The 26839-nt window shown below is 38.0% G+C and overlaps 1 protein-coding gene across 1 annotated transcript in view; it reads right to left on the bottom strand.

Annotated features, from left to right (window-relative positions):
• Positions 1–26839, bottom strand: part of Adamtsl1 (ADAMTS like 1) — a 363826-nt gene that overhangs the window by 163348 nt on the left and 173639 nt on the right. The window contains exons 8-13 of the mRNA XM_051188147.1: positions 24938–25049; positions 21046–21184; positions 9994–10044; positions 5537–5741; positions 3816–3963; positions 1073–1157 (exon numbers count right to left, since the gene is read on the bottom strand). Of these exons, the coding sequence (XP_051044104.1) occupies positions 1073–1157; positions 3816–3963; positions 5537–5741; positions 9994–10044; positions 21046–21184; positions 24938–25049 (740 nt within the window). The remainder of the gene's footprint in view (positions 1–1072; positions 1158–3815; positions 3964–5536; positions 5742–9993; positions 10045–21045; positions 21185–24937; positions 25050–26839) is intronic.

Below are 26839 nucleotides of genomic sequence, written 5' to 3'. Positions count from 1 at the left end.
TCAGATTCAGATTCAAGCAGAATAAACTGGAAAAATTGCATTTGAATATTTTCATTTATGTCTCTAAGTAAAATTTACACTTTGGCTTGAATTTGAAAATTATATGATATCCTGTGCACTCTACTGTGAATTCCTGAAGGTTGGATCACACGTCTTATATGTCCATAACTCATATGGATCCTAGTATCTACATTAAAGTAATCAAGAAGGCTTCAAATTGTGAAATGGCTTTTTGCCATATATGGAATGGATCAGTAAATAACATTCCCTAGTGTAAAAACAGTACAGCAGTCTCTAGTGGGTGTATACGGGTCTACCAGACAGTCTGCTTCTACCTCTCATCTGTGTTACTCTTCTGAAGTCTGTGGTAAACTTGTCCCTCCTGGTTCAGATTTCACAGTGTATAAACAGAACTTGTATAGGACCATAAGTAATTTGGTAAAAACCACCATCTTTCCAATGAAGGGGTAATGCTATTACATGCCTTTTACCTTTATATATTTTTTATTTACTCCTAGCTATTTGTTAATAGTCATACTACAAAGATCAGGGATAAGGAGAGTTGAATGCTGTGCCCAGATTTTCATATCAAATCTGTCTTTCCATCCATCCATCCATCCATCCATCCATCCATCCATCCATCCATCCATCCACTCATCTTTGTACTGCGGATTAAACTCAGAGCCTTGAATATGTTAGAGAAGCAAGTGTTCTACCACTGAGCTACATCATTAGCCCATCTAATCTCTTTTATATCATCAACCTGGAATTTCTCACCTTTGGCTCCTTGCCAAAGGAAAAAAATTCAGAGAAGAGGACAAGTACCGTATTTGTATCTGAAAAAAACTGCAAACTGAAAAACACTTAGATACAGAAAGGAAGAATGTGAGAAAGTTCTAAATCTTATTTGAATGCAATCAAAGTTTAGACCAACACTTGTCAACAGATCCATCTCTAACTGGGCACTCTCCCCCTTGGGAAGCCAGTTACACATAGCTTATAATCTATGAAAGCCACAGCAGTGAGACCCCTCTAACTCCCTTCAGAAGGAGATTCCCCATACTGAACTTACGAGGGCTCTTCAGACACAGCAGCTCCTTCCTCTAGCTCCTGGGCTTGCTTGAACCATGGCAGCTTGGCTTCTACTGGAAGTTTCTCTGAGAATAACACAGTGGGAAGGGAAGCGGTTAGAAACTCCCTGGACGTTCATGGTAGTTCTTTATTCTTATCAGTTCTAGTTTTGCGGCATGTGTGGAAGCCATGCTGATAATTGCAAATAATTGTTGTTATGACAAATAGCTGTCTCTGAGGACAGTTGCATCAAGAAGACTGGCCAGTGGATTTAAAGGTTTCCTAACACTTGTGTCTATTCACATGCTTCTGCTCCTGTGCTGAATTGCAAAGTCCTTTTATTCTGAAAGTCCCTATGCTAGAAGCACTGACAACAATCACACAGAGAATCACCAAAGCATCTAGTTGACACCTTTTTAAATAAATACAAAGTAAAGTCAATGACACTGTGGTGTTTTTTTTTTTAAATAATTGTTTTGCCTTTTAGCTAAGTGTGATGTTATTGATCAAAACCAAACAAATGACCATGTTGAAATTTGTAAAACATTGTTTTAAAGTTCTGAATTATTCAGTTTCACCCCAAGGTTCAATAACAATGGAGACATGTGCAACTGAAGGTCCATAAACCATGACTTGGTGTGTTTTACCTATTCATCTAGCTTTGAGCAAACAACTCAAACAGCTTCTTAAGTGCTTCCTGGGGAAAACGTGGAGGGGGAAAAGAACAAGGGAGGCTCTAACTGCCCCTATAGAAGTAACTGCCAAGATTCTCTTTTCTGACATATTTATTAAGGTCATTTATGGGCATATTTGCCTTTATAGTATGAGCCAGTGAAGTTCTGTCACTATTGTATAACATATAATTGCAAGGATGAAAGAAATATATCCACATATGTATGCACCCTGGAGTTATGTAGTATTTTAACGATGCTTACGGAGTCAAGATCACTACTTAGCTGTGAAAAATCTAGATTTTATTCTTGATAGTTAACTACAGACAATTTTTTTCTCCCCTTCAGTGCTGCTTGGTAAAGATAGGACTAATAAATACTTGGCTATTTTTAGTTGTGTTTTCACTACTTGTCTTCTATTTGCAGCTATTGCTTGTAGGTACAAAAATATAGTAAGAAATGTGCAGCTGCCAAAGCCAAGATGATTGGCTCGTGAGTGCGGGGCACCAGCACATACATTATTTTATAACTCCGCCATCCACCCCAGTTAAAGGACAGCCAGTGCTAACAAAGAGTCCAGCTTGGCACCAACAGTAGGCTTGTAATACTCCACTATTAACTTGAACCCAGTGCCTGTGGCCATCTCATCTGATACTTGAAGACACTAATCATGGTCTGCTTAAAGGTAATATCTGGAGGAAGCCTAGTGCACAGCAGGGAGCATATCAAGAACCCTATGACACCTTAGCTCTTGTAACCCTCTCATGACCTCTCATTCATTTTAATCTTTCCCCACTGTACAGATGAACAAACTCAAAGAGAAATTATTAAGAATAATGAGGATTTCTGGTATGTCTTTTTGTTTTCCTTTTAGACTATGAGGAGGTCTCAAAGCTATTCTTTCAAACAATAAGTATGATGTAGAGTTACTTCATGCTGGCGTTTCATAGAAATACAATGTTTCAAAGAAACAGAATGAAGGAAGAAATGGAAATTGTCTTGACACTAAAAGTTAGAATGACATATCATATAGCATTCTGGACAAACAAATGGTTTGTGATTCTGAATTTTCCCATTTTGTTGATACACCAACAATACTGACATAGGACACTATCTGAAAGACCAAGTATAATTATAATGCCTCTTGTTTAAGAAGATTATTTCCAATTTAAAAAAGTTAAATAATTTCTGACACCTACTTAATTCAGATATATGTCCCAGTTCTATGTCAAATTATACCTCTGAAATTCAGTGTCTTATTATTTTAATTTTCAATATAGAGAAAATTCCCAGTATATGTCAGGCTCAGCAAAGTAGAAATATTTGGATTCTTTCTTTGTTTTTAAAAGCAAGGAATGTGGACAGTAAATCACACACACACACACACACACACACACACACAGACACACACACACACACACACACAGGTCACCCTTTATGAAGATGAAGCTAATATTTTTCAGCAATGATTTTCAAACAGCTTTATGAGTTGGAAAACAAGTGTATACATAGATTTCTACATGTGCTACTTCATAACCGTTTTAGTCAAGATCCTTTGATCTGGCAATCATCATATTAAGTGAAATAAGCCAGACTCACAAAGACTAATACAATTAATGCTTTTCTTCATAATTAGTGCACAGACATAGACACAGACAGACAGACACATACACACACACGCACACTACTGACACACAGAGAAAATGGTAGAGAAAATGGGCCAGTGATAGGAACAGGGAGGTGCTGTGATAAGTGCAAATTACAATGATATATACACACATAAACACATCACATATACATGCACACATGTGTGTGTATACTTATATGAATTTATGTGAATAATGCATGTATGAATGAAGATGCCATAATGAAAAATTATTTTTCATAAAAACTAAAAATATTGTAAAATAAAACCAAAACCCCATCAGAAAATATAAAGACAAGCAAGTCTATTTAATATAGTCTGTGTTATAAAGAATCATTGCTAAGAGTATCTGGGATATTAGAAAACAATCCAAGGAGATTGAGTGTCTCTTATCTTGGAGGAAGGGTGAAGGGCCCCCATCCAGTTACCTCTGGGCTTGTAGCAGGGCGTAGGTATGATGCATTCTTCTTTTATATGGGGCTTTGTCTTTGCACTGCAGCCTCCTGTATGCATCCCTCGGTGGTCAATGCAGAGGACCACACGGTACCGGAGGCCCTGGCCACATGTCACTGTGCACTGGGGAGAGAGAGAGAGAGAGAGAGAGAGAGAGAGAGAGAGAGAGAGAGAGAGAGAGAGAGAGAGAGAGAAAGACTCATAGGCAAAGCCCGATTTACTTATTTAACTTCTCACCCAAGATTTAAATTAGTATACTTCTTAAAAAGATAAAATAAAGTTTCACACATATCTATGGCTATGAGTATATGAGTCCTGGTGGAGTTAAATCACTTCTTATTGGTTATTTGATCTTTGTACTTTTTGGGTTTCAGAGGTGAAGTGAATTAAACCATCTAAACTTTTTTGGAATATGATTATATAGTGATTAATTAGTTGCACTGTGTGCAAAGAAAGACTCAAATACAGTACCACGGAAGAGATACAAAGTTATAATATGCTCAAGTTCAAATACCCGTATAACTTTACTTAGTTACTTTGTACATATCTGTCCAACATATGAGAAATACTAACTCCTTCAAGGATATTAAGAGATGTTAAATTACCACCACAGCTAATTTATAACACAGCATAGACAATGTAACTGATTACATTGAAATGGGAAAACAAACAAAAATAACCATAAAACAAAAAACAAAACAAACAAAAAAAAAAAAAACCATAAGAGCTGAGTCAACAGGGAGGTGTAGAGAGCATCTCTGAAAATTCTGCCAGTCCTGGGGCAGGCCTGATATAGAAAACACCAGGCTCTTGAATCTGTTCTGACAGACAGATTGTTGTTATGTCTGTTGTTGTTTCTGTAGATAAGGACAAAGTGGTCTGCTTTCATATCTTTCTATCTCCTTATCCATTTCTCTTTTACACATTGTAAGCAGGAAACCAAGAATAAGCCTGCGTGTGTGCATGCGTGTGTCTCTCTGTGTGTGTGTACAGTACTAAGGCCTGAACCTGAACTTGGGACCTTGGACATATGGGGTAAGTACTCTTCCACTGAGCCATATCACCAGCCTTTTCTTTTTTTAAATCTACCTTTTATTTTAAGACAGAGTTTACCTATGTAGCCCAAGCAAGCCTTGAACTTGCAATCCTCTTGAATCATTCTATCAAGGAGCTGGGATTACGGGCCTGAGCCACACACCCAGCTAATAGTAATGTTTTAAGCTCGGTTATAACAATGATGACAGTTAATATCAGTAGCATTTTTGGTTTCAATAATTCTATTTCATATCTATTTTAAATGACTGTTTTCATTTAATCTTTTTTTCTTCTCAGTGAATATATATAGTCGTATTTTTAAACTATTCACACCCATTTTACAAAAGAGTAAGCATAATAATAAATGAAATTAACTGAGCTATCTCATGGAAGCAGCTCTAATAGATTAAGGATCATTTAACCTCAATAGCTCTTGCAAGGAAGGCATTTGCTTTCCAACAGGGGCAAAAAGAAGTGAACTTGAAGGGAAATTAACAGATGTTTGATCAGATTGGACGCTCCTCCTCCAGAAACTAAGATGACAGGTTTGAGACCTCAGGTAGAGAAGGATGGTGCTGGGCAGGGCACTCAGTGGAGCATGGTAGCGAGAGCTAAGAGTGGACTTACTCTCCTAATGAACAAAGAAAGAGGGCACAGTTACCGGAGACCACTCCTGTGCCAGCCATTTAGGGCAGTCAAAAATGTTGCAGGGCTGCACGATGGGCATCTTAGGGGTGTACATGCATTTCCACTCTTCCACTGAAGTGACATGCCCCTGGATGTCCTCCTCCACACAGGAAACTGCCCGGCTCTGGATGCCCCCCCCACACGAGGAGGAGCACGCGGTCCACGGGGTGGCCTCCCACCTACAGAAGCAAGGGGAGTCATCAGGGCGGACGTGCAAATTGCCAGATCTCCTTAGTGACCTGTCACACTAATCCAGTGCTCTGGGTCAACCTTTGTTTCTTCAGAAAATCAAAACTCTATAGGCTGAAATTTCATCAAGAGGCAAATTCATCCTCGGCAAGAATGTTTAATAAGCCTCAAATCTCAGCAAAGATACAGGAGATGACAGCCTGGGGAGCAATCCACTGGATGTCTGGGCTGTCTGTAACATCTCTACAGTGGAGAGTCAGTCTGCAGTCCTCTTCATATATATATGTATGTGTATGTATATATATATATATATATATATATATGTACATATAACACACACATATATACATGTACATATACTTATATAAGTTGAATTACTCTGAACTAAATATTTCTGTGAAGTCTAAAACTGAAATAAGCAACTGATACAAATGATGTTTTCCACTTTTATCTTTGCTTTTTTTTTTTAGAAAGAAGATGCTCATGTACATCTCCCTACACAATAGTTCTTCCTCCCTTCCTTCTGCAACTGTCAGGAGCAGGATTCCACACACTTAGCACAAGGTGGGTACTTAAACTCTGTTGAATGTGCGAAAACTGAGGAACAGAGTGTCAATAACAGTAGTATTCTCTAGCAGGTGACAGACCCAGAGATGTCCTCCAGTGTGGAATTCCTTCACTTATAAACATGTTTAATTTCAGTCAAAAAGGTTTATGGAGCTGGGGATGTGAATGATAAGGCAGAAAATAACAAGATTTCCAATGCTGCTTAAGAGAATTTAATCTTCCTTCTTCCTTCCTTCCTTCCTTCCTTCCTTCCTTCCTTCCTTCCTTCCTTCCTTCTAGGTTTGTAGGAGTTATGACCAGATCTTTACCTAATTTTTTTCTCTCCTCCTGTAGACATGTGGAACTCATGTCCACAGTATCATGGCTCTGAGTGAGCCATGTTTCTTACATGTATTCTGATAGTTAGGATTGCTATGGAGCTTTAAGAGCTCTTAAAGAATCATAGGAGATCTCATTTTAATGGGAAAGAACCAAAACATCCCCGAATTGACACACCTGAATAGCTACTTTTAAGAATTGCACAGGCAGCCGGCAGCACATGGAGACTGTAATTACTCTGTAAACAAGTTTCACATATGTGTGGGCTTGATTTCTCTTCTGCAGGAGGCAGAATAATACTATGCCCTTCCTATGTTAGAGGACTTTCTGTTACATCTTGTCTGCACTGTTCAGGTTTAGACATATCGCTGTCTTCACTGCCAACAGCCAAGCTATGCTGCCAAAGCCAGTATTTTTCCCCAGAAGACACATATAAAATGTTACTATGGGGAAACTGAGGTCCTCTAACACATAGGAGATTGAATAAAAGTTATTTCAAGGGAATAAAAGGATTCTGCAGAGTTCTCCTTGCAAATGGATAAGACAGCTCTGTTTGCCTTCTGGTGAATCCCTGCATGACTTCTGGAGGTAGAGAACAGGCCTGGTTCAGACTAAAGATGGGCTGAATATGTAAGTAGATACTCATGCTGCATTTAATCTGATAGTGAAGCAGCAATATTTTAATGGACATTTAATCACCTAGATGATTGCAGTTCTATAGGGGAAATATTTCTAATTGGCACTCTAAAACCTTGACATTTTACCTCCCTTGAAAGGGAGAATGATTAATTTCTGTCTCAATGTTTGCCTTAACCATTCAATTTCACTAATGAATGTAGGTGTCGCGGATCACAGCAAGATAGATGAGGATAACACTATTCTGCAGATTCACAGAGTGCACAAATTCACACAGAGTGTGAAATAGTATCATGTGACTCTTCATGGAGTAATGAGACTATAAGGAATTTTAAAGCACAACATATTTAGGCATGTTAAAGTCTAACAAAGGCTGAGAGATGACATTCTTTTTGTTCAGAGATATTAAAACTGTGACTAGGGTGAATACTACAAAGAAAATTATCAAAAAATCTTGTCCTAGAAGAATACTAAATAAATTTACATGTCATATATTTAGATGCACCTTGATTTTAATTACCTTAAACCCACAACATGCTTAGTTTAAGAATTTTTCAAAATTAAAAAGGATGTAGCCAAAGAGACAGGAAGGAGTTCATTGTCAATCAATCAATTAGTTCATTATGATACTTACATTGAGATTTATGCTAAGTCAAAGATGGAGAACAGGAAAGAACCTAAATTGTATTAATTGTGTACTGCATCTATACTTGTCTGAAGCCTATTTAAATGTTTTAGAGTGAAGCTTTCTGCCTCAATTTTCAAGGAGTTGCTATTGGAGAACTATTTGAGCTTTAATTTTGTTAAATGGAAACACATTTGTAGAAATAGCTGCCACTCACTAGAACTTTGTCAGTGAAGCCGATTTTGTATCTTTAGTACTACAAGAAAACAGAAGTACCAGGGCCAAGACATGCAGTCTGTTTGCTAACTGAATGTTCCTTTCCTGCTGGGATTCATAGGCATATCAAATAAAGTAAACAGGACACACGGTGCAGAAACCAGCAAGGGGGATTGTAGGCATGAGGCAGCACCAGATTTTAGACACTTGAGGGAAGTCTCATTCTATATGAAGTCAAGACTACCATATGAAAGGTATTTCTTGCACCGGAAAATAAAGTAAACAAGGAAAATCACACAAGACGACAGGAATCCAGAGATTTCCTGAGAGGAGAAACACACACTCAGTGTTGTTCACATCGGCACCCAACTTTACCTTTATTTTAAAATACATGGCTTTCCTCCATACAAACAAGGCATGTGTCCTAGGAATACTTAACGTTATAGACACAGAAACAGAATCAAGGGAAATCTTGGCTCAAAATTATACTTATCTTTTGATTTCTTTCAGTACATTATCAAGGAGAAGACTTCTGGAAAAAGATATCTAAGGGGAATTCTGAGGTCACTTACTGTCTTTATTAGTACAATTATATCCAGGTGAGAGCCAGCTGAATGGTGAGGAAGCCATTTAGTGACACATTTTGCAGCAATTGTATCTAGTGTCAATTTCCCTTTGTACATGGCTACCAGAATAGTGGCAAGACAGTCTCCTGCCAGTCACTGGAAATTTTTAACTAGATACTGGACACCATGTAAATATCTGTATACATGTGTTAACACATAGAACACACTGATTCATATTTGTGTGAACATGCATGTTTACTTATTTAGGTTGTGGGTGTGTGATCACTGAGCTGGACTATGAGAATGAAGTATCACAGGAGAGTTGGATTAGCATCCAATTTGATTCTAATACATTAGGAATTCAGAGACTATCAATTAAATCTACCGAGTTTTGCTGTTCAAAACACATTATTTGTCTGCGTGCTTTGGTTTAGGATTTAGCAAACTGCTATAGATTATGTTAACTGTTCATGGTCTCATAGAAACCCAGAACTCTAGACAGCAGCTGACTCCCTGGGGGGCAAATTAGTAAAGAAAACAGCAAAGCTATTTAAATCTAATCCTAATTTTTGCTACCTGCAGGGCTATTTCCGGGTAAGCAATACAACTGGCAACTAGCACATTTCTTAGAAAACTCCAGTTTTCTCTTAAATATAAAAATAAGTCCTTTAAAAGTACTTGAATAACCTCTTTCCTAGTTTTTCAAAATACTTTGACAAAAACAATGTAGTAATTGATCTTTATATGTTTTTTTTAAAAAAAAAACGTACCTGTAAAATTTTCTGAACAATAAAGATATGATTGCCTTTAATTAATTATAATTCTTCAAAAATAAAGGAAGAGCACGTGAGGCCCCAATTAGAATAACTCCATGCCTGGAATTTCATACTCATGGTGCTGTGACCACACATCAAGGTAGTGTTTGTTAGCATTGGCTCTGTAGTGACCTGACTCCTCCTACTCAGAGAAGCTAGAGAGGCATTGAAAAGGGAGTGGAAGACACAGCATAAACCGATGTACTGTAGCTAATCAGAGGGAGTTACTGTGTCCACTCCAGTGAAATGCGACTCCATCAGAAATGGCTTCTGAATGACAAGCTTACACTCTGAGCAGGCCAGGATTATTCAAGAGGAGTGCTCAGAATGGATTTGAAAATCTACCACCTACCATCTTATGTGTATAAAAACACATGTTCTTATACATGTGCTACATGTTTATACATACACACTACAGTGCTACATGTTTACACATACACACTACAGCATCAGAAGAGTGACGTGCTAATTCTAACATCAGGATGATTGATTTACGTACCGAGGAAGGGGATGGTAGAGGTCATAAGGCATGATCTGCTTGTATCCGTCACTGTTAGGAACAATAATGCCAACCCTCTGAGTAGAAGGTACACACAATAAATAAACACTAAATGATTACATCATACACATTTTTATACAATTGCAAAACAACATTCATAAATCATCTCTGAAAACAACACTGAAACAATTCGACTTTTATGCTAGCGTGTGTTGTGTGCTGTGGGCTGGGGAAAGCTCTTAGAAGACACTATTTTCTATAATTAGTTCTCTGGTCCAAGCAGGAAATACCACTGGAAAGGGAGGTGGTGAGAAACCTTGGCACCTCATCATTAACTATATGGCACAATAAGCTTGTAAATGTTCTTTAATCCCCCAAATTATCCATCCTATGAGGTCATTATCATTATCATCATTATTAATGTTACTTCCAGATGCCCATCGAGCAATTACAGTTACTGTCTCACTTCTGATGAAAGAGAAAGCTATGTAAGCAGGAGGTTTTGGGCCACAGAACTGACAAGACTGTAACATGCATCAGCAAATAGGCTTCTATTTCTGACAGATCTAAAGGTTTACAATACCTGGAGAGTAGCCACTTGGATGTTTTTTAAAGGGGAAGGAGGAACTACCAAATGTTATAAGCAATGGTTTAGCAAGAGTGAATGCCCTACTAAAATGAAGTAATAACGGTTCATAAATATGAAAGTTTTTTCTATAAAGTATTACATAGGGCTAACTGCTTTATCATGATGACTGTGACTCTTAAGGCTGCAATTAGTACCTTGGGAAACCTACATGGTTCAGAGATAGAGTAATGGCTAAAGAGCCACAAGAAAGGGCATTACATGCTGTGTGGCTGAGGGTGCACAAGAAAGGACAGCATGGGCTGTGTTGAAGGTCTTCACGTCTCCAGTGTACCACATTACCCACTTTCTTGATTTCAACTAATGCCTCCCATTGGTAAGACTGGGTCCTTGCTGGAGACTGGCCCTCTGGATGGTGAAAATTTTCTTATACTTAGGCTGTTGAAGAGTGCTAGAGCAGCAGAGCCTCCATCAAGAATGGGATATGAAGAACGCTCAGGGTAGATAGATGCAGAGCATGGAAGGGCACACATAGAAGATGGTTCATTTTCTTGTGACAAGTGCTAGGGAGCCCCTCCCTTGAACATTAAAGAGATCTGTGCATTCTGCTTGCATCTTTGGAATACATACATACATATATATATATATATATATGTTTGCATATGTACACAATAGCTTGCATCTGTTGGATACATATATTTGCATATGTATACAATAATTAATATATATATTTAGTATGTTTATACTTACATAAATAGATTTCCTTTTTGGCCCCACCAATTAACATGAGATGGTATCATACTTTTAAAAATATAGCTAGCAAAACTATTTGACTAGAAAGATTGGGTTGAACATACTATGGATCAGATTAACAAAAAAAGTATTGACTAAAAGTTACAAAAAGAAAGAAAGAAAAAGAGGATTTGCTATAAGGTTCTGTAAAACAGAAAGACAAGGAAACATATGAAGTAATCTAGATATATTTCAGAGGAAATAGAAACAGGGTTGTGAAGGCATATTTTCCAGGATGGAATGTTAATTCACTTCTTTTACAATACAGAAGTATATAGTATATAAATAAGTACATTTACTGTATTATCTATTTGACTGTTTACCATTAACTTTCTGATAAAATTTTCTTGGTATGTAAGTGAGTGAACACTGTATCTGTTAGCCTTATGTCACAATGCTCAAAAGAGCAATGATGTTGTCGGGTGCTCAGAATTCAAGGGTCTTTGACACAACAATGAAATGGTTATCATATTCATTTTTTTTCCTACTTTTGGAGTTAAATGTCCCATTCTTTTCTGTCTTCCAATAAAAGCTTAATCCTGGCTTTTGTTAGGATGAGATCCCCCCCTTTTTAAAAAAATGTTTCTAATCATCAATAGAGTTTTCCTTTTAAAATGATGGTATTTTAAAAGATGCCAATGTCTCAAAATTCTTTTTAAAACTTTGGATATACACTGTTATCTAATAGAAGTGAATTGTGCTATAAATCAAATAGATTGCAGTTAGGTTTTACCTAACCCTTATATCTATTCATTTCTATATCAATTTCTAAATTCAGAATGCATACCATTGCCTACTCCACTGGAAAAATTTATGGCTATAATTTGTCATCTTCAATATGAGAATGAACTGTTGCAGGTTTCTGTCAACTGATTTATCAGCTGATGATATTTGAAATGGAGACAGTAACTTTGAATAAGACAAGTTGAACTGAAGAAAGGGGATAAATGGGGGGAGTACAGAGATGTCCAGACTTTGCTTTGGGCTGATTTAGAAATCATGTTTGTGTTTGAACAAGAAGCTTTAAACCTGGTTCCAGCAAAACTATAGCTCTATTTGTCTTTCTGTGGCATGGGTCATGGTGAAGACTCATAAAATGATTTTGTGGCACCTGTGAAAACAGAAAAGATAGCATAATAATGGTGCTCTGTCCAGCCCTCCAAATGCATATTCGTGAGCCTTGGCCAGGCTCCCTCCTGGGGCCCTGGCCACAGTCCTGATCTTTGACTGCTTTGTGATGGAGGAGGAGAAGGCAATCATTGCTTACCTTTAAGACACATTGTTTTTGTCCTTAGGTAGAGTCTACAACATGAAGGAAGGTGGAAAGGGAAGCCATTAATGGACTCAATGAAAGTCTCCCCAGGTTTGGGTCTAGATGTAAGTGTTAGTGTGTATACATTCGGACATGTCTCTGAATACATTGACAGGAGAGAAGGAAGTGAGCACTATTTTTAAAATTATCACAAAGGGACAAGGTAAGAGAAAACTACTCATTCTCCATTGCTTCAATAATGCTGATCACCTGTGTATTTTCACAATGGCAGTGCCATAACTCCACTTAAAATTCTCATTGTAAGGGGGGCTGAGAGCAAAAGCTGAGGATAAGAAAGGGATAGACAGTTTTCACCTCATCTACCCAAAAGCACAGTTTACTCAACTATGTTATGATGTTCTGATAGGTTCTTATAGTGAACTATTATACAGAACATAAACATACAAAACACTCAGCCATTTTCAATAATATAGTAGCTGAAAAACAAGTATAAAATAGAATATATCTTTAAGCTCACGACATTAGAAAATTTACATTTTTACATTTCATCTATAGAATAATTTTCATCTTGTATATATGTGTTCACAGAAGTACACATACAAGTACACGTGTGAATATAATATATGTGTATAAAGATTCTCACATAAATAGTAGGGAAATACCTAATAAGAGTGGTTGGTTCTGGGTGTGGATCTTTTTTTCCTTGCTGTAAAAAACATCTTCTGTTTTTGCAAGTCCTAAAATAGCATATTGCCTCTAGCAAAATGAAATAAAGTGAAATTTAAATTGAAAAAAAAAAAAAAAAGGATAAGTTGAGAGCATTTGGAACTGACACACATGGATTAAATGAGGTCGTCATCTCCAATTCTGTGTGTCACCTAAAGGCCACTGAGGCTTTGTGAAGGATGATCTAAGATGTAACTTCTGAACGATAGCCACGATCTTAAAAAAGCAAGCCAAAATCAGGGTCACACTCCTCAACTGTGGAATCCACATACTGTGATAAATCTCTCCTTTCAATAAAAATGTGATTCACTCTGTAGACACTTAACACATGAGGTTATCTTTATGACGGAGATGAACCGTAAGGGGTTCATTGTGGTGATTCTCTTAGGACCTCTTGCCTCCTCTCACTAAGCATTCTCTTCCTGGCTCCTGGCAGCTGCGTGGAGTCCAAGCTCTGAAACCAGAGAGTCCCACACAACTTGCCATTTTCCCTTGCAAACTACTTCTCTTGTGTCTGCTGTCCCTGCCTCACATTATGTTTCAATCATCATGTTGCTTCATCACTGTGCAACGCAACCCACCCTGGGCAGTTTTGGGCCACAGACTTTCTCTGACTCCTCTGACTACTCTTTGCCTTTCTCATGGTATCAAACAGTAAACCTCAAGGACTAGGGAACTACAGTTTTTATTTTGTTTTATTTTTAGAATGAAGTTATAGGTGCAACAGTATTCTGGCTATGGGGTTCCATTTTCTCTAGATGATTTCTAGGCAATAATATAAACCACCTTCTTCCTAAACAACACTGCAGAAACTAAGGAAATGTTGAAAGAGACCCAAGAATTTTGCTTTTGCCTGAGAGGCAGAACATAAAGGATCAGGGTCCAGTGAGGGAAGGACCACCCAAGAAGCTGTGAGGTTGAATGTCAGTGTTCTTCTTACTACATCCTCTCAATGTATATAACCTTGAGTATCAGACATCTGCACTTTTGCTTCCACCTTAAGAAAATCCAAGTGATGGACAAGGCATGGGTTTTAAGATGAAGAAAAAGTGGAAGGCCAGAAGCTCAGGCTTGTGGAATTTATCCAACCTTTCCCTGCCCAGTGGCTGCTGAGCCCCCAGCTTGATAACCACTAAGATGATTATCTCCAAATTCTTTCTCCTCTAACACCTGCCAATGTGCTGAAACAATGAACATCCTTAACATAAAGTCAAGTTGGAATCAGCTGAGAAAATGTTTTATATAGCGGTCCTGATTTTTTAAAACCACAATAATGCCAAATCAATTAATGATACCTGGGTTGCAAGGGAACAAAACTCAAGAATCCGGATTCGCTAACATGATCTGAAATTTTTTTTCAGACAGTTCATTTTTCTACTATAAAACAAATTACAGAGTGTTTTAACATCTGAGATTAAATGGTAAAAGTTTTCTGCATGTCTACATTTCTGGCATATCTTTTTTGACACTAATGGATGCCATTTATGTTTTACTTTTAAATAAGTAGGACTGTTGTTTCCTTAGAATTTATTTTCTTCTACTGTATATACCCCAAACAGTGATTTGAGTGAACATCAATACTTGTGATTACATGAAAGATGCTTACTTTATCTGGGCTTCTGCTCACTTTGTCAAACATACAAACTTATATTGAGATGGTTCTATGTTGCCTTGGAATCAGACCCCCCACCCCTGACTGCTGTAGGCAACATGGAGGATAGGGTGACTGTGGGTGATGATAACATCAGGGATGCATTTTTGTAGGGGGAGGCACAGTGGAATTGGAAGTGCTTAGATCCGAGCCTCACCTGAGAATGCTGCTTACCCTCTCTGGCATGTTAACTCCACAGGGAACTTAAACCTAAATGGAGCTAATGACCATGTGAGCATCTTATAAACTTCTCAAGCATGTAACTTTGGAGATGTCAATCCAGTTGTTTGAGTCTCCACTTAATGACAAGAGTTGTGATAGGTTGAGTCCTAGGCATCTTGTGAGGAGTTTTGCATACCCATTATTTCACAGAATCCTTACAGTAGCTGGCAGAAATGTTACATTTCACAGATGAGAAACTAAAGATGTTAAGTAAAGAAGTGTCTTACACTGTGGTAGGTTGAAGTTAAAAATGAGGATGATGACATTATCTTTCCTTGAAATTTACAAGGTAATTAAAAGAATTGCACAAATAATTAGTTACATGCTTTAAAATGTTGAAAGGTAATGTAAGATGTGAGTGTGCTCTTGGTATGAGCTGGCTTGATAGAAGAAATGAATTGCTTGATAGGTGAGTTATAGTTATATTGGGTTATTTCACTGCAGTTGATGGGAAATGTGTCTGTTAGCATTGGTTCTATAATGCATGATGACACATTCTGAAATACAGCACAAATCTGCTTTGTTGTCCCATAGAGATCCACAGAAGAAGATTTTATGAAAAAATTTTTAGCACTTATTTAAATGAGATTGGTCAGAAGGAGGTTGTTTCTTTTCTAAACCACTCACTGTTGCAATCAGTCAAGACTTGCATGATTAAGGGCACCATAAATCAACCATTCTCTAGTCTTTAAGTTGAAGAGGCAAAGCTCATCATGGACTGAATGGCAATGGCTCACACACAGATGCTCATGTGAGGGCTATACTTGAGACTTGTAAAGTAGTCACTCTGCAAAAGATCACTTATATCTTAGGGACCCAATAAATGTGATTTAGCTTCAAGATGATGTTTTCCTAGGAATTGTCTCCTGTTTTTAGAACAACCCAGAGAACTATTTTTTTCTTCTTGACTCAGAGAATTGTAGAAATCTATCTCTCCTTTTCATGGATAAAAAGCTCAGTGTAGACAACATCAGTAAATACTATTAACACAGCCGTGATCTCAGTCATAGCTATAGTAACTAACATCTACTGAGTGCTCATTGTGTGACAGCACCCCCACCCCCCATTAAGCTCTTTAAATGTGTGGTAGCATTTATCCCTCATGACAACTTTATGAGGCAAAGGACTGTTATTATTGTCAGTTCACAGGATGAAAATCTAAGGCTTAATGAGAATAACTAATTTGCCAAAGCCCAAAGGCTGCTCAACTTGTGGGCAGCAGATCCGTAGTTTCAAGCCAGACTTTATCCTTCCCAAGCTCTCCTTCTTTCTACCAGGTTCTAATGCTGTGGTCTGGCTGCTCACCCAGCACACATACAAATCCAATGCCTCCCACATATGCCATCTCTCCAGCTGCAGAGTATGTCTTTACAGTTACATTAGGATTCAAGTATAAGATCTGTTTTTCTTTGATATGGTCCCCAACCAGTGGTAATTTATATACTTTATTGTCAAACTAAAACAGAGCTGGAAACACACACACACACACAAATCAACTGACCAACCCCAAATACCCCTTGACTCACCAGTACAGCCACTTAGGGCACTCAAGTTTGGGCATCTGCTGGGCATTGTTGCTCTAAATTCCCAAGAGGAGGTAGAATCTAGATAACAGTTTTTTTGTTAGCAGTGACTGACTGTGACAATGATAGCATGAGTAAGAGCCTTTTACCCCTGTCTAATCCTCACCAATCAAGCTGCTTTAGTACTGCCTTGGAGGAAAGAAACCAAAGTCTGTTCCAAGCCAATCTATGAAGGTGGTTCTCTGCTCTTTTCATAATGCCTTGCATGAGGTCCCCAAAAGCCAAAGGTAGCATGCTTTATATTTCAAGCTGCTCTGAGAACAACAGTGCTTGTTAGATGGGGTGAATGAGTCTTTTTTTTTTTTTAGTTGTTCTTTAACCACAGACAAATACTTTGAGGCTTTCTGGCTACACAATAGATGTGACCTTCTACCCAAGAGACAAAAGTGGCAGATTTCAACAAAGCTTCCCTTGATGTAAGGGAGAAGTGACAATTATGGCGTGGTAAATACATGATAGGTTTGACATGTGATGAGATCCCAAATGTCTGTTACACGGGAGAAGGCTCATAAGAAAGTTAGAAGCATGAAGCAGAGAACTAAGCATGCAGTAGATCCCCGATAGACAGGAGGGTGGTATCTTTGCACTTCTAGGAATGCTCAAGTTGGACTATGATGGCACTTACAGCACAGTATGTAAGAACATGTACTCTGTGAGAACATAGCTCAGAGTTGCCAATGTAGTACTAATTTTAGCAAAGAGCCATTAAATCTTTATACCTCTTTCCCTTCCTTTCCTTAGTCTTAAGTGTTGGCTCTCTTTTGGGGTCCACTTTTGGCTAGGAAACTAAGTATTTTATCACTTCATAAAAATGGCTGCATGAGTGACATGATCAGAGATCAACAAAGCCCCTCTGGAAGGAACAGCTGCACAGCCAGCTAAGTTCTACCATCAGGCAGACAGGGCAACAGTCTGGAATCCCTGCCTCAGCAGCACACAGGTTGCTACCTGGCATGGGCATGGAGGCTCACTTTTAGGAAGAAACAAAGGAAGAGGAGTCATTGACCTCACAGACTCCCATCTGTGTAATGGGCAATTGACAAGGCCAACAAGAAACAGTGAACACAAAAGCAATGCTTATCTTGGGCACTAGGGAGCATTAATGACTTTGTTTTCATTATAGCCTTTGAACATCCACATTTTAAAATTAACATTCAGAAGCAGAGAAAGGGGTAACAACATAAAAAAAAAAACCCTTTGAAGAGAAGAGGGCCAGATGTTCACTGTCTGCTCAGTATCACGTGTAACCATGGCAGCTAGCTGATGTGATGCTATGAAGAGTGCACGAGGAAACAAGGGGCATGGGGTAAAGAGGGGGGGGGGGGGAAGGATGGGAAGGCAGACAAGGAAAGCAGAGAGAATTCATGCAACTGGATGAATGGAAAGGAGGGGCATTCCCGAGAAAGGAACCAAAGCAAGGCTTGGACATTATTAACTTGAAGTTGAACAATTATTTTATGTCAATAGTTAATACTGTGTGTGGTATAAGTATGTGTCCTGTTATAAAGGGGAGGTCAAAGGACCACCTTTGGTGTCCTACTCTATCACACCCCACCTCTGTCTTTTAAGGCAAAGTCACTGAATGTGGAGCAGGGCTAGAGGTCAGAAAGCCTGGCGATGCTGCTGACTCCACCCTGCTAGCTCTGGGGTTACGGACATGTATGGCCATACTCAGCTTTGCATTTGGATGATGGGTATTCAAACTTAGGTCATCATGCTCATGAAGCAAGCTCTGTTACCTACTTGAGCTATCTCTCTAGCCCCTATTTAGTGTAATTTTTTTTTTTTGGTGTTATGGCACATTTCTATCTTGAAAGGGAACAAGATTCAAACTAATTGTCTGAATGGGGTTTTGCTTCTAGTTAGTATAAACCCCCAATGCTAGGATTTTCAGGAAAAATATGAGATTTCAGTGACTATATTATAATAATATTTTATATAACAGTATAGAAATTAAAAATGTGTGCTTTTTATACTAAGAATGCCTTTGTTTTCCTTTTGAGGACTTCTAATTTTGGACACAAAGGTGTTGTTTTAATATCATCGTGCCCCTTTTGACTTTACTATGGCATAACTAAATCTGTAGTATTTAGAAAGTTGCTTAATGACTTTATTCCATTGTCCAACAGGAGAGAGAGGCCCATTTTAGAAAGTCTCTCCTGTCTGTGTCGAGCCTACCCCTTCCTAGTTTCTCTTGAAACAACTCCATGTACTCCATAGGAAGCCCAGAGCACCTTAAGCTGAGCTGTAGACCCCCACCTCAAGCAGCTCCCCTCCAGCCTCTCCTACTGCTGAGTCTTAATTTTTACAGCTTTGTCTGATTATATCTTCAATTTAAAAATCTGTTTTCTGATATTAGCTTCCAACTTTTTTCTTTTCTTCCTTCTTCTCTTTTTATAGCCACCTGTACCAACATTTATGTGCGTGCTGTATTAGATATTTTAAAAATAACACAGGGCATAGACTGAACAGGCAGTCTTCTTTCAATGTAATTTTTTTAAACTTTGGATAATAATAAATGGGCCAAAAATGTTACTCCCACAGAGAAGAGTGGGTAAAAATATCAGAAACCAGAAACAAAGGCTAAATTTTTCTCATTACAAACATTTTCTTCAAGTTGTTAACAATAATGCTTTCATTTCAAATCTTCTTCTGTGGCCATTTCTTCACTGAAAGTAAAACAGTGGGGAAATGCATCTGTTTCTCCCAGAAATAGACATATAAAAATTCACATACATACATACATATATACATGAATATGACTCAGTGTCTTTGTGATAGAGTTTACTCCTCTGAATTGTGATAAATATTCTTTTTTCCTGTTATAGGTATGGATAAAAATGTATAAATAAAATAATTTTAAAATAGTGTTCGACTGAATTAGTTATAATTTTCGTAGTTAAAAGTACTTCAACTACTTGATACTTCTAAAGCAAAGCCAAGCAAAAATGTAGCCTTTTTTAGTTTGATATCACATGCAACTTTTAATATCCCACATTCTTATGTAAATACAAAGCTAAATTAGACAGAATTGTAAAGCTGTAAACTATGTGTCTTTAATGAGTTTACTTTACAATTTATGTACTATGGTTCATAAACATTAACTAATAATGGCAAATTCAAATCACATGTGTAGTTTAGAATTCTTGACATAAGGTAGAAAGAGAACAATGTAATACTTTAAAGTGTCAACAAGAGAAGAAAAAAAAAACCCTCAACTTGCATCCTTTACCAGGTGCAGATAGAATGCTCTCCATCTATAGCACCCACTCAATAGCCCGACTGTTCCGAAGTTTTCTTTCATGCATACATAATTGACAAATTATGATTTAAAATATAACATAGACATCATTTATGAGAAAGGATGTTTTGGCATTTGGTCTTTGTGACTGATATTTGCTTTTGTAGAAAGAGGGGTTTTCTTAGATGCTGTCTAGTAAGTCATGGATGAGTAAGCTGCAACCAAGAATCACTCTCCAGTGTTTGAAGAGCTAAGCAAAGGCACCACACATGAGCAGATTCTCCACCTGCACATCCACCATCACTCATCATCCGGACACTTCATTAGTTTGGCTGACTCCTGATCTTGCAAATAATCCTGAGGGCAATTACGGTTTTTCCAAAACAAACATTAGTGTGTGAAGGTGTTAAAGATTTAAATCTTTAGACCTGCTAATTAAAAAGATCCCTAAGAAAACTTGACTTGGAAATAGGCCCTGGCTTCTACTTAGCTAAGGCTGAGTTTGTTCAAAGGTAGCAAAAGTGTTTTGAGGCTGACTCTGAGCCTAATTAATTGTGTGATTTGATTATGATAGAATGGCTCAGCCATAGTCCTGACATGCAGCCTTCTGCGACCACATTCCTGATCAGAGATGGGGAAAAGACTGGGAAGAACTGGGAGACACACTATGCCACCACACTGGCCTAAACACCAAGATGTGCCCTGGACAGGACTTTGTCAAGGACAGAAGCAAGATATCCCAGGACAAAGAGAAGACTTCATTTTGAAGAACACTTTAAGGAAAGAAAGTCCATAGACCCTAATGTAGCATCACACGCAGCAAAAGTAAGGGTCATGGGTACCACTAACATACAGCTGGTGGGGGCGCTGGCCAGGAACATATCATCTATTTTCAAGCTAAGCATTCACTTTCATCTAAAAAGCTAATTGGAAGCCTGATTTATGTTTCTGATAAACAAACTGGTAAACTGGACTGACCTGGCTGGACAGGGATCCAAGTTGCATTCCTGAAGCTTGGGTTTGGGCTTGATGTTCTCTGGGTAGTAGTGGCAGTATTGGTCAGCAACCACACGGCTACTCCGGAGATCATAGCACTCAGCTGATGTCAGCTGGTAACCTGCAAACATCAAACCAAACTGGTCGTTTAGTGCCCATGTCAGCACATTACACTTCTGTATGATTTGGGGCTGTCTCCCATTAATGGAAATTATTCCCATTGCCTAAGTCATTTCCAAGAGAAAACAAATATATAATTGGAAGACTCATTTATACTATAGGCCTCAAATTCTATATTTTCTCAAGTAATCCATTCATTTTAATAATTAATTATATGAAAATGCTAGAGCAAAGCAAGAAATATTTGTTTTATATAATGTAAAAATATAACAGAAAAAATACCATTAGTATTTTTTTTAAAACTAAGTTTGTTATAAGAGGATGATAAATTGCCTCTGCATCTCTGGGGTCTCCAGGAAGAATAAAATCATAACTCATTAAGAAAGTAAGCAATAAGTAAATAATTAAAATAAAAATAAATTTCAATGTGCCCTCTTTGGACAAAAGAGATTTATGAATCAGGTCCTACCTGAATCAGGCTGCCTAAATTGCACTTGCATGAGTTGAACTGAGTAGAGAGTTAAAGTTCCCATAATAGTTACCATGAATTTGATTTCCTTACAGAATTGAAACAACAAAATCAAACACAATAAAAAATGAAAATCAAAACTCCAAATGGAAAGTCCTCCCAAGCTTTCCTCCTAACTTTCACTTTCTCTAAAATACTTTGCTGTTTCTCCTCAAATCAAGTATCTGCCTCATATTTTATAGGTTTCCTTTCCCACTTTTTTGATATATCTCTTTCCAAAAAGCTGCTGAGTAATATTTAATTTTATTTATAATGTGTTTCATCTTTCTCATCTGTTTTGTTAAGTTATGGAAGGCAGTGATCAAGACTTGGAGTGAAAGTAAGTAAACATCAGGGATTTTAAAACTTGGTATCCCTCTAATTCAGATCCCTCCCCACCCCTGAAAATTCTTCCTGGCAGGTAGGTGAGTTACTACTAAATATGTATTGGGAAACAAGATGGAAATCATTGAGGGACTTGCAAAGGTTTTAGGAAGTCAGAAGGAGGCTTTTGAAGCCAGATTTCCTGCCCTGAGGCTGTGTTCTTAGACCACCCACAAAAATTAATTGTTCATTAAAGACCTTAAAAAGAGTCCTTTAAAAATTCTGCTGGGGAGATGAAAAGCTCAAAGAGCAGCAAAAGCGGTGGGCAGAACACACATCTGTCTAATGCTTTGCTTTATGGGAAAGCTAAGCGGAATGACATTTTAGGGTAGTCAACATACTTTTAATTTTCAACTCACTTTTCAACTTAGTTGTCCTCCAAAGCAGCTACTTTCATAAGCTAATCACATTGGGGTTCCTACTCAAGGACAGAATTTATCAGGTGGTAAAACATGGGGAGAAATAAGAAATTATTAGGATGTAGATATGGTTTTTGAAATTATCATCTTCAACCTACACCCACTGCTTCAGAGTTTGTCCACACCATGGGATAAAAATGCGGAATGAAAGCAAAGGACCAGCACGGTCCTCTGAGGCATCTTTACACCTGGCAATGTGGCCAGCCACAGGAATATGGCAGTGGGAATGCACATGGGAGCCCACATCACTCTTCTCAGATTTTAAGACCGCTCCATGGACAGAAAGGGAGACTGCGCATCCCTCACACCCCACAGGGCACTTTTGCTTTTTCCTGGGCTTCCCAATATGATTTCCTATGAACAAAGACCTGACCCTGACAACCCATGGAGAGCACTGCTTTTCCATGTCAGTGAAATGACACGCAATGTGGCTGGAAATAGAAGAACGTAACACTAATTGCTTTATTTTATAGTAAGCCATTGTCAAGGTCACTGAAATTATATTGTCACAGAAACTTTGTGAAAATGATATAGGGTGAAGACAATTGAATTGCCATTTTGTGAAAGGTATGGTTTACATTTGAAAAGAAAAAACATATTTCATTAGGTGCCCTTTTCTTTAAGTCTGTTTTATGTATAACGCATTTACAGACGTACAGAAATTTGTTCTCATGAAATATCAACAAAATTGGTAACTTCTTTTTCCTCTTACTCTCTCCCTCCCCCCTCCCTCCATTTTGAGGCTGGAATTACAGGCAGGCAGCCTGTATTTAGTATTTACTAGATTTAGTAGATTCTGGGCATCTGAATTCTGGTTCTCTTGCTTTCATGGTAAGCCCTTTAACTGCTGAGCTATCTCCTCAGCCTGGCAGTTTGTTTTTAAAGAAAGTAACTTTCTGTTCAGGTCAGGTGGATCAACTAAGGAAATACTATTGTATTGAAACACAAGTATACTTGATAGTAGTTTGACTCATTACTTTTAAGTTAAAAGTCTGTGCTAATTAGGTTTTTCAACAACTTGATGTAAGCTAGGAACCTCAGCCGAGAAAGTGCACCCCTAATATTTGCCTGTAGGCAATTTTGTTGGGAACTTTCTTGATTTATGATGGAAACGGGAGTCCCAGTGTACTGTGGGTCTCACCACTCTAGACATGTAGTTCTTGGTGGTATAAGAAAGCAGGGTGAGGGTGAGAAACGTTTCTCAAGGATCACTGCTTCCAGGTTCCTGGATTTCCACCCTGACTTCTTTTGCTGAGGGACTGTGATGTAGAAGTGTAAACCAAATAAACTCTCTCCTCCTCAAGTTGCTTTTGGTCATGGTGTTTCATCATAGCAATAGGAACCCTAACTATGACAATACAGTACTGCCCTTGGAACCATATCTAGGGGTTTGTTCATATTATATAGATAGAAATAACACATATTGGTGAATTGCGTCATATATTCGGTTTTTAAAAATTGATGGACAATTGTTTGCCCCAATTTTGAGGTACTATGATTTTAACTATTATGAATAATTCCAATGTGGATGAATTTAAAGTTAGTCAATCCATCAATATCCATGAAACTAGAGAAAGAATTTTTCAGATATGCAAATCTTCAAAGGAATATGTATGTAATTTCAGATCTATTAAGATAGAAAACAAAAAATAACTCCCAAATGTTGACATTCTAAAATATTCATACACTTAATTTTCTGGAAAGATTTTGGTGATACATGCAACCACAAAAAAAAAAATCTAAAACTCCTTTATCTAGTACCCACACTGCTGGATTGTGAAGGATAAAGACATTATGTTGCTTATTACATTGTAATAGTATGACATTTAAAAGAACCAAGTAGTCTCCAACAGGGAAATGCTGAAACTATTAAAAAATAATTCAAAGAAATAATGGCTAACCACTACAATTATAAAAAATAGAAAACTGGGAGACAATCTCTTCTAGTAACACATAATGCTATGTGTGACATGAATGTGACAGTATGGAGACAGGAATTTGTGGAGTAAATGCATGTCTTTCATACACGGTGATGGGTGCAGGCAAAAAAAAAAAAAAAAAAAAATGGAGTTTAAGTCAGCAATGCAGTGAATTTTTTTTCCCTGCTAACAAATTTTCTCTAATAGAGCTAGCATGACAAGTACCTTCATGTGCTTCCTGAAGAAGCGGCATCACACCCACCAAACAAGTCTATGCCTAGGTAAAGCAAGTACCAGAGCTCAGCTGCTGATAGACATGGTATTACCACTCCTGGCTTTCCATGATGCCAAGGAAAAAAGTGTTTGCCATGAGCTTCCAGAAAGGAAAAGCTTCCTGGGCCACCTCAGGGATTGGCTCCATTAAGAACAAGGGATTCTTCCATGTTGAAGTTACTCCAACATTAGAGAATCCAGCGTTTTCCTCATAGTGGTGTGGGCTAGCTAGGATGAGGGAGCACTATTACCTCCTCCACAGGTTGCCGAGCATGGAAAGAAGTCTGTTTCCCTCCATCTGTGGATGATAGGCTGGTAGAAGATGAATTGGACTGTGCTGTCTGTAGGTCCCGAGTCATGGATCTGCAGGAACAAAACAGGAAAGTTAGGAGGAACAGGGATGGCTTCTGGGTCCCTGGTAACCTTGGTGTAGAAGGAGTGGTCTTGGCTATGTGAGGGTCTGAATGTGCCTCAAGTGGGAAGGTACTGCCACTTACCCCAGTATGTATCAGTGAATGGTTCTTGTGGTATTTTTAACATCCTTACCTCCATAGAGCTGATAATTTACAAGTATGGTGAAATCTCCATTTGTGACTCCACCACAGGTCTCTTCCTGCCTTTATTTCTATCTTCCCTGGTATAGACTATAGAATTATGTGCACTTCTAAATATAGGTTCAGAAATAAACAATATAGTCAGGTATGGTGATGTGGATGGTCAATCCCAGCACTCAGGAGGAAGAAGTAAGAAGATGTCTGTGAGTTTAAAGCCAGTTTGGTCTACATATTGAGTTCCTAGATAACCAGGGCTATGTAGAGAGACTCTGTCTCTAAATCAAAACAAAACTAGAAATAGACAATTTATTTTAAGGAAATCATAAATGTCATATACTGTAGAAAATAACAGATATTATCTGTAGTTGAGAAGGAAAAGAAAACATTCAAGAATTGAAATGTTTTTTCCATTTAGGGACATGTATGTGTCTTCCTGTCAGTGTAATGATTCATATACGTGAATGTGCTAAGTCACCAGTTGGAAGTTACTTAAGTGCAAATTCTTGGGCCTAAGCCCAGAGATTTAGGCAGTTCTAATGTAGATATTCCAGAATACCAAACGTCAAGATACCAAGTTATAAAAGCAACTACTTTCAAATAAAACTGGTGCTTTTGGAAATTAAGACTTATTTTTAAAAGAGGAAACATGAGACAGTTAATTTTTAATGGTTCCTAAAATTACAAGGTTGAGCAAACATACTTAAACTACGAGAGAAGAAAAAGTACCTAACATGAACAATGAATTTCATGAGGATTGAATGATGTGACAATCAATATTTACACTGCTGGGCCCGGCTTGGCCTATTTGTTATATTAAGAGACATTCCAGGAATAATGAGCGTTACTTCTTACTACAGCTATATATTGTAATGACTAGAAAAGCATCAGAGGCCAGATGAACCACATGGCCTAAGCCTTTAAGTGTTCTTAAGTCTCCCTAATGTTCCAACTGCTGCCTTTTATTTGGAGTAAACTGATGGAGTAAAGATAGTCTGATCCATTGACTGCTGGTAAGAAGTGTAGACACCCAGGATACAGGAGAAATAGGAATAGTAGATGTAAGAAGGGGTAAGAAAATCTGCCAGTACCAAACTCTGGATTGATTTTAGAATTTAGATGAGAAGACAGAAAGAGGAGGGAGACAGAGGGGTCAGTAACTTACGGATCATCTCATTTGACACTGGGACTCTGACGAGTGGACCATTAAGGTCTTTCCTATTGGAGTAAACAGTGATAAACCCATTTCCTTCTTTAAAAAGTAACCGATGTGGTAGTTCCTCAACTACAGGAGGGCATTGCCTATACATGAGTCCTTCACAGTCTCATTTAGCAGACACATGGTACCTAACTGCTGGTTTAGGGATCCAACGTTCATCTCCTTACTCGCTAAGCTTTTGTTTGTTTTAATTCCAACATCCCTTCACTTCTTTCAGATATGTGATTATCATGCAAGAAGCTATTTAAAGAGGACTCTCACTTGAATCCGACACCCTTGAAAAGATTGGAAGAAAAAAATGAGGCCTGTTTTCTATTTTCTTCTCCCCTAATATGGTATACAAATTATATGATATGTTTCTACCAAGTTTATCCCATCTGGAA

The sequence above is a fragment of the Phodopus roborovskii genome, unplaced genomic scaffold (assembly GCF_943737965.1).
Source record: "Phodopus roborovskii unplaced genomic scaffold, PHOROB, whole genome shotgun sequence".
Taxonomy (NCBI): Eukaryota; Metazoa; Chordata; class Mammalia; order Rodentia; family Cricetidae; genus Phodopus; species Phodopus roborovskii.
This window is presented reverse-complemented; position numbering and strand designations above follow the sequence as displayed.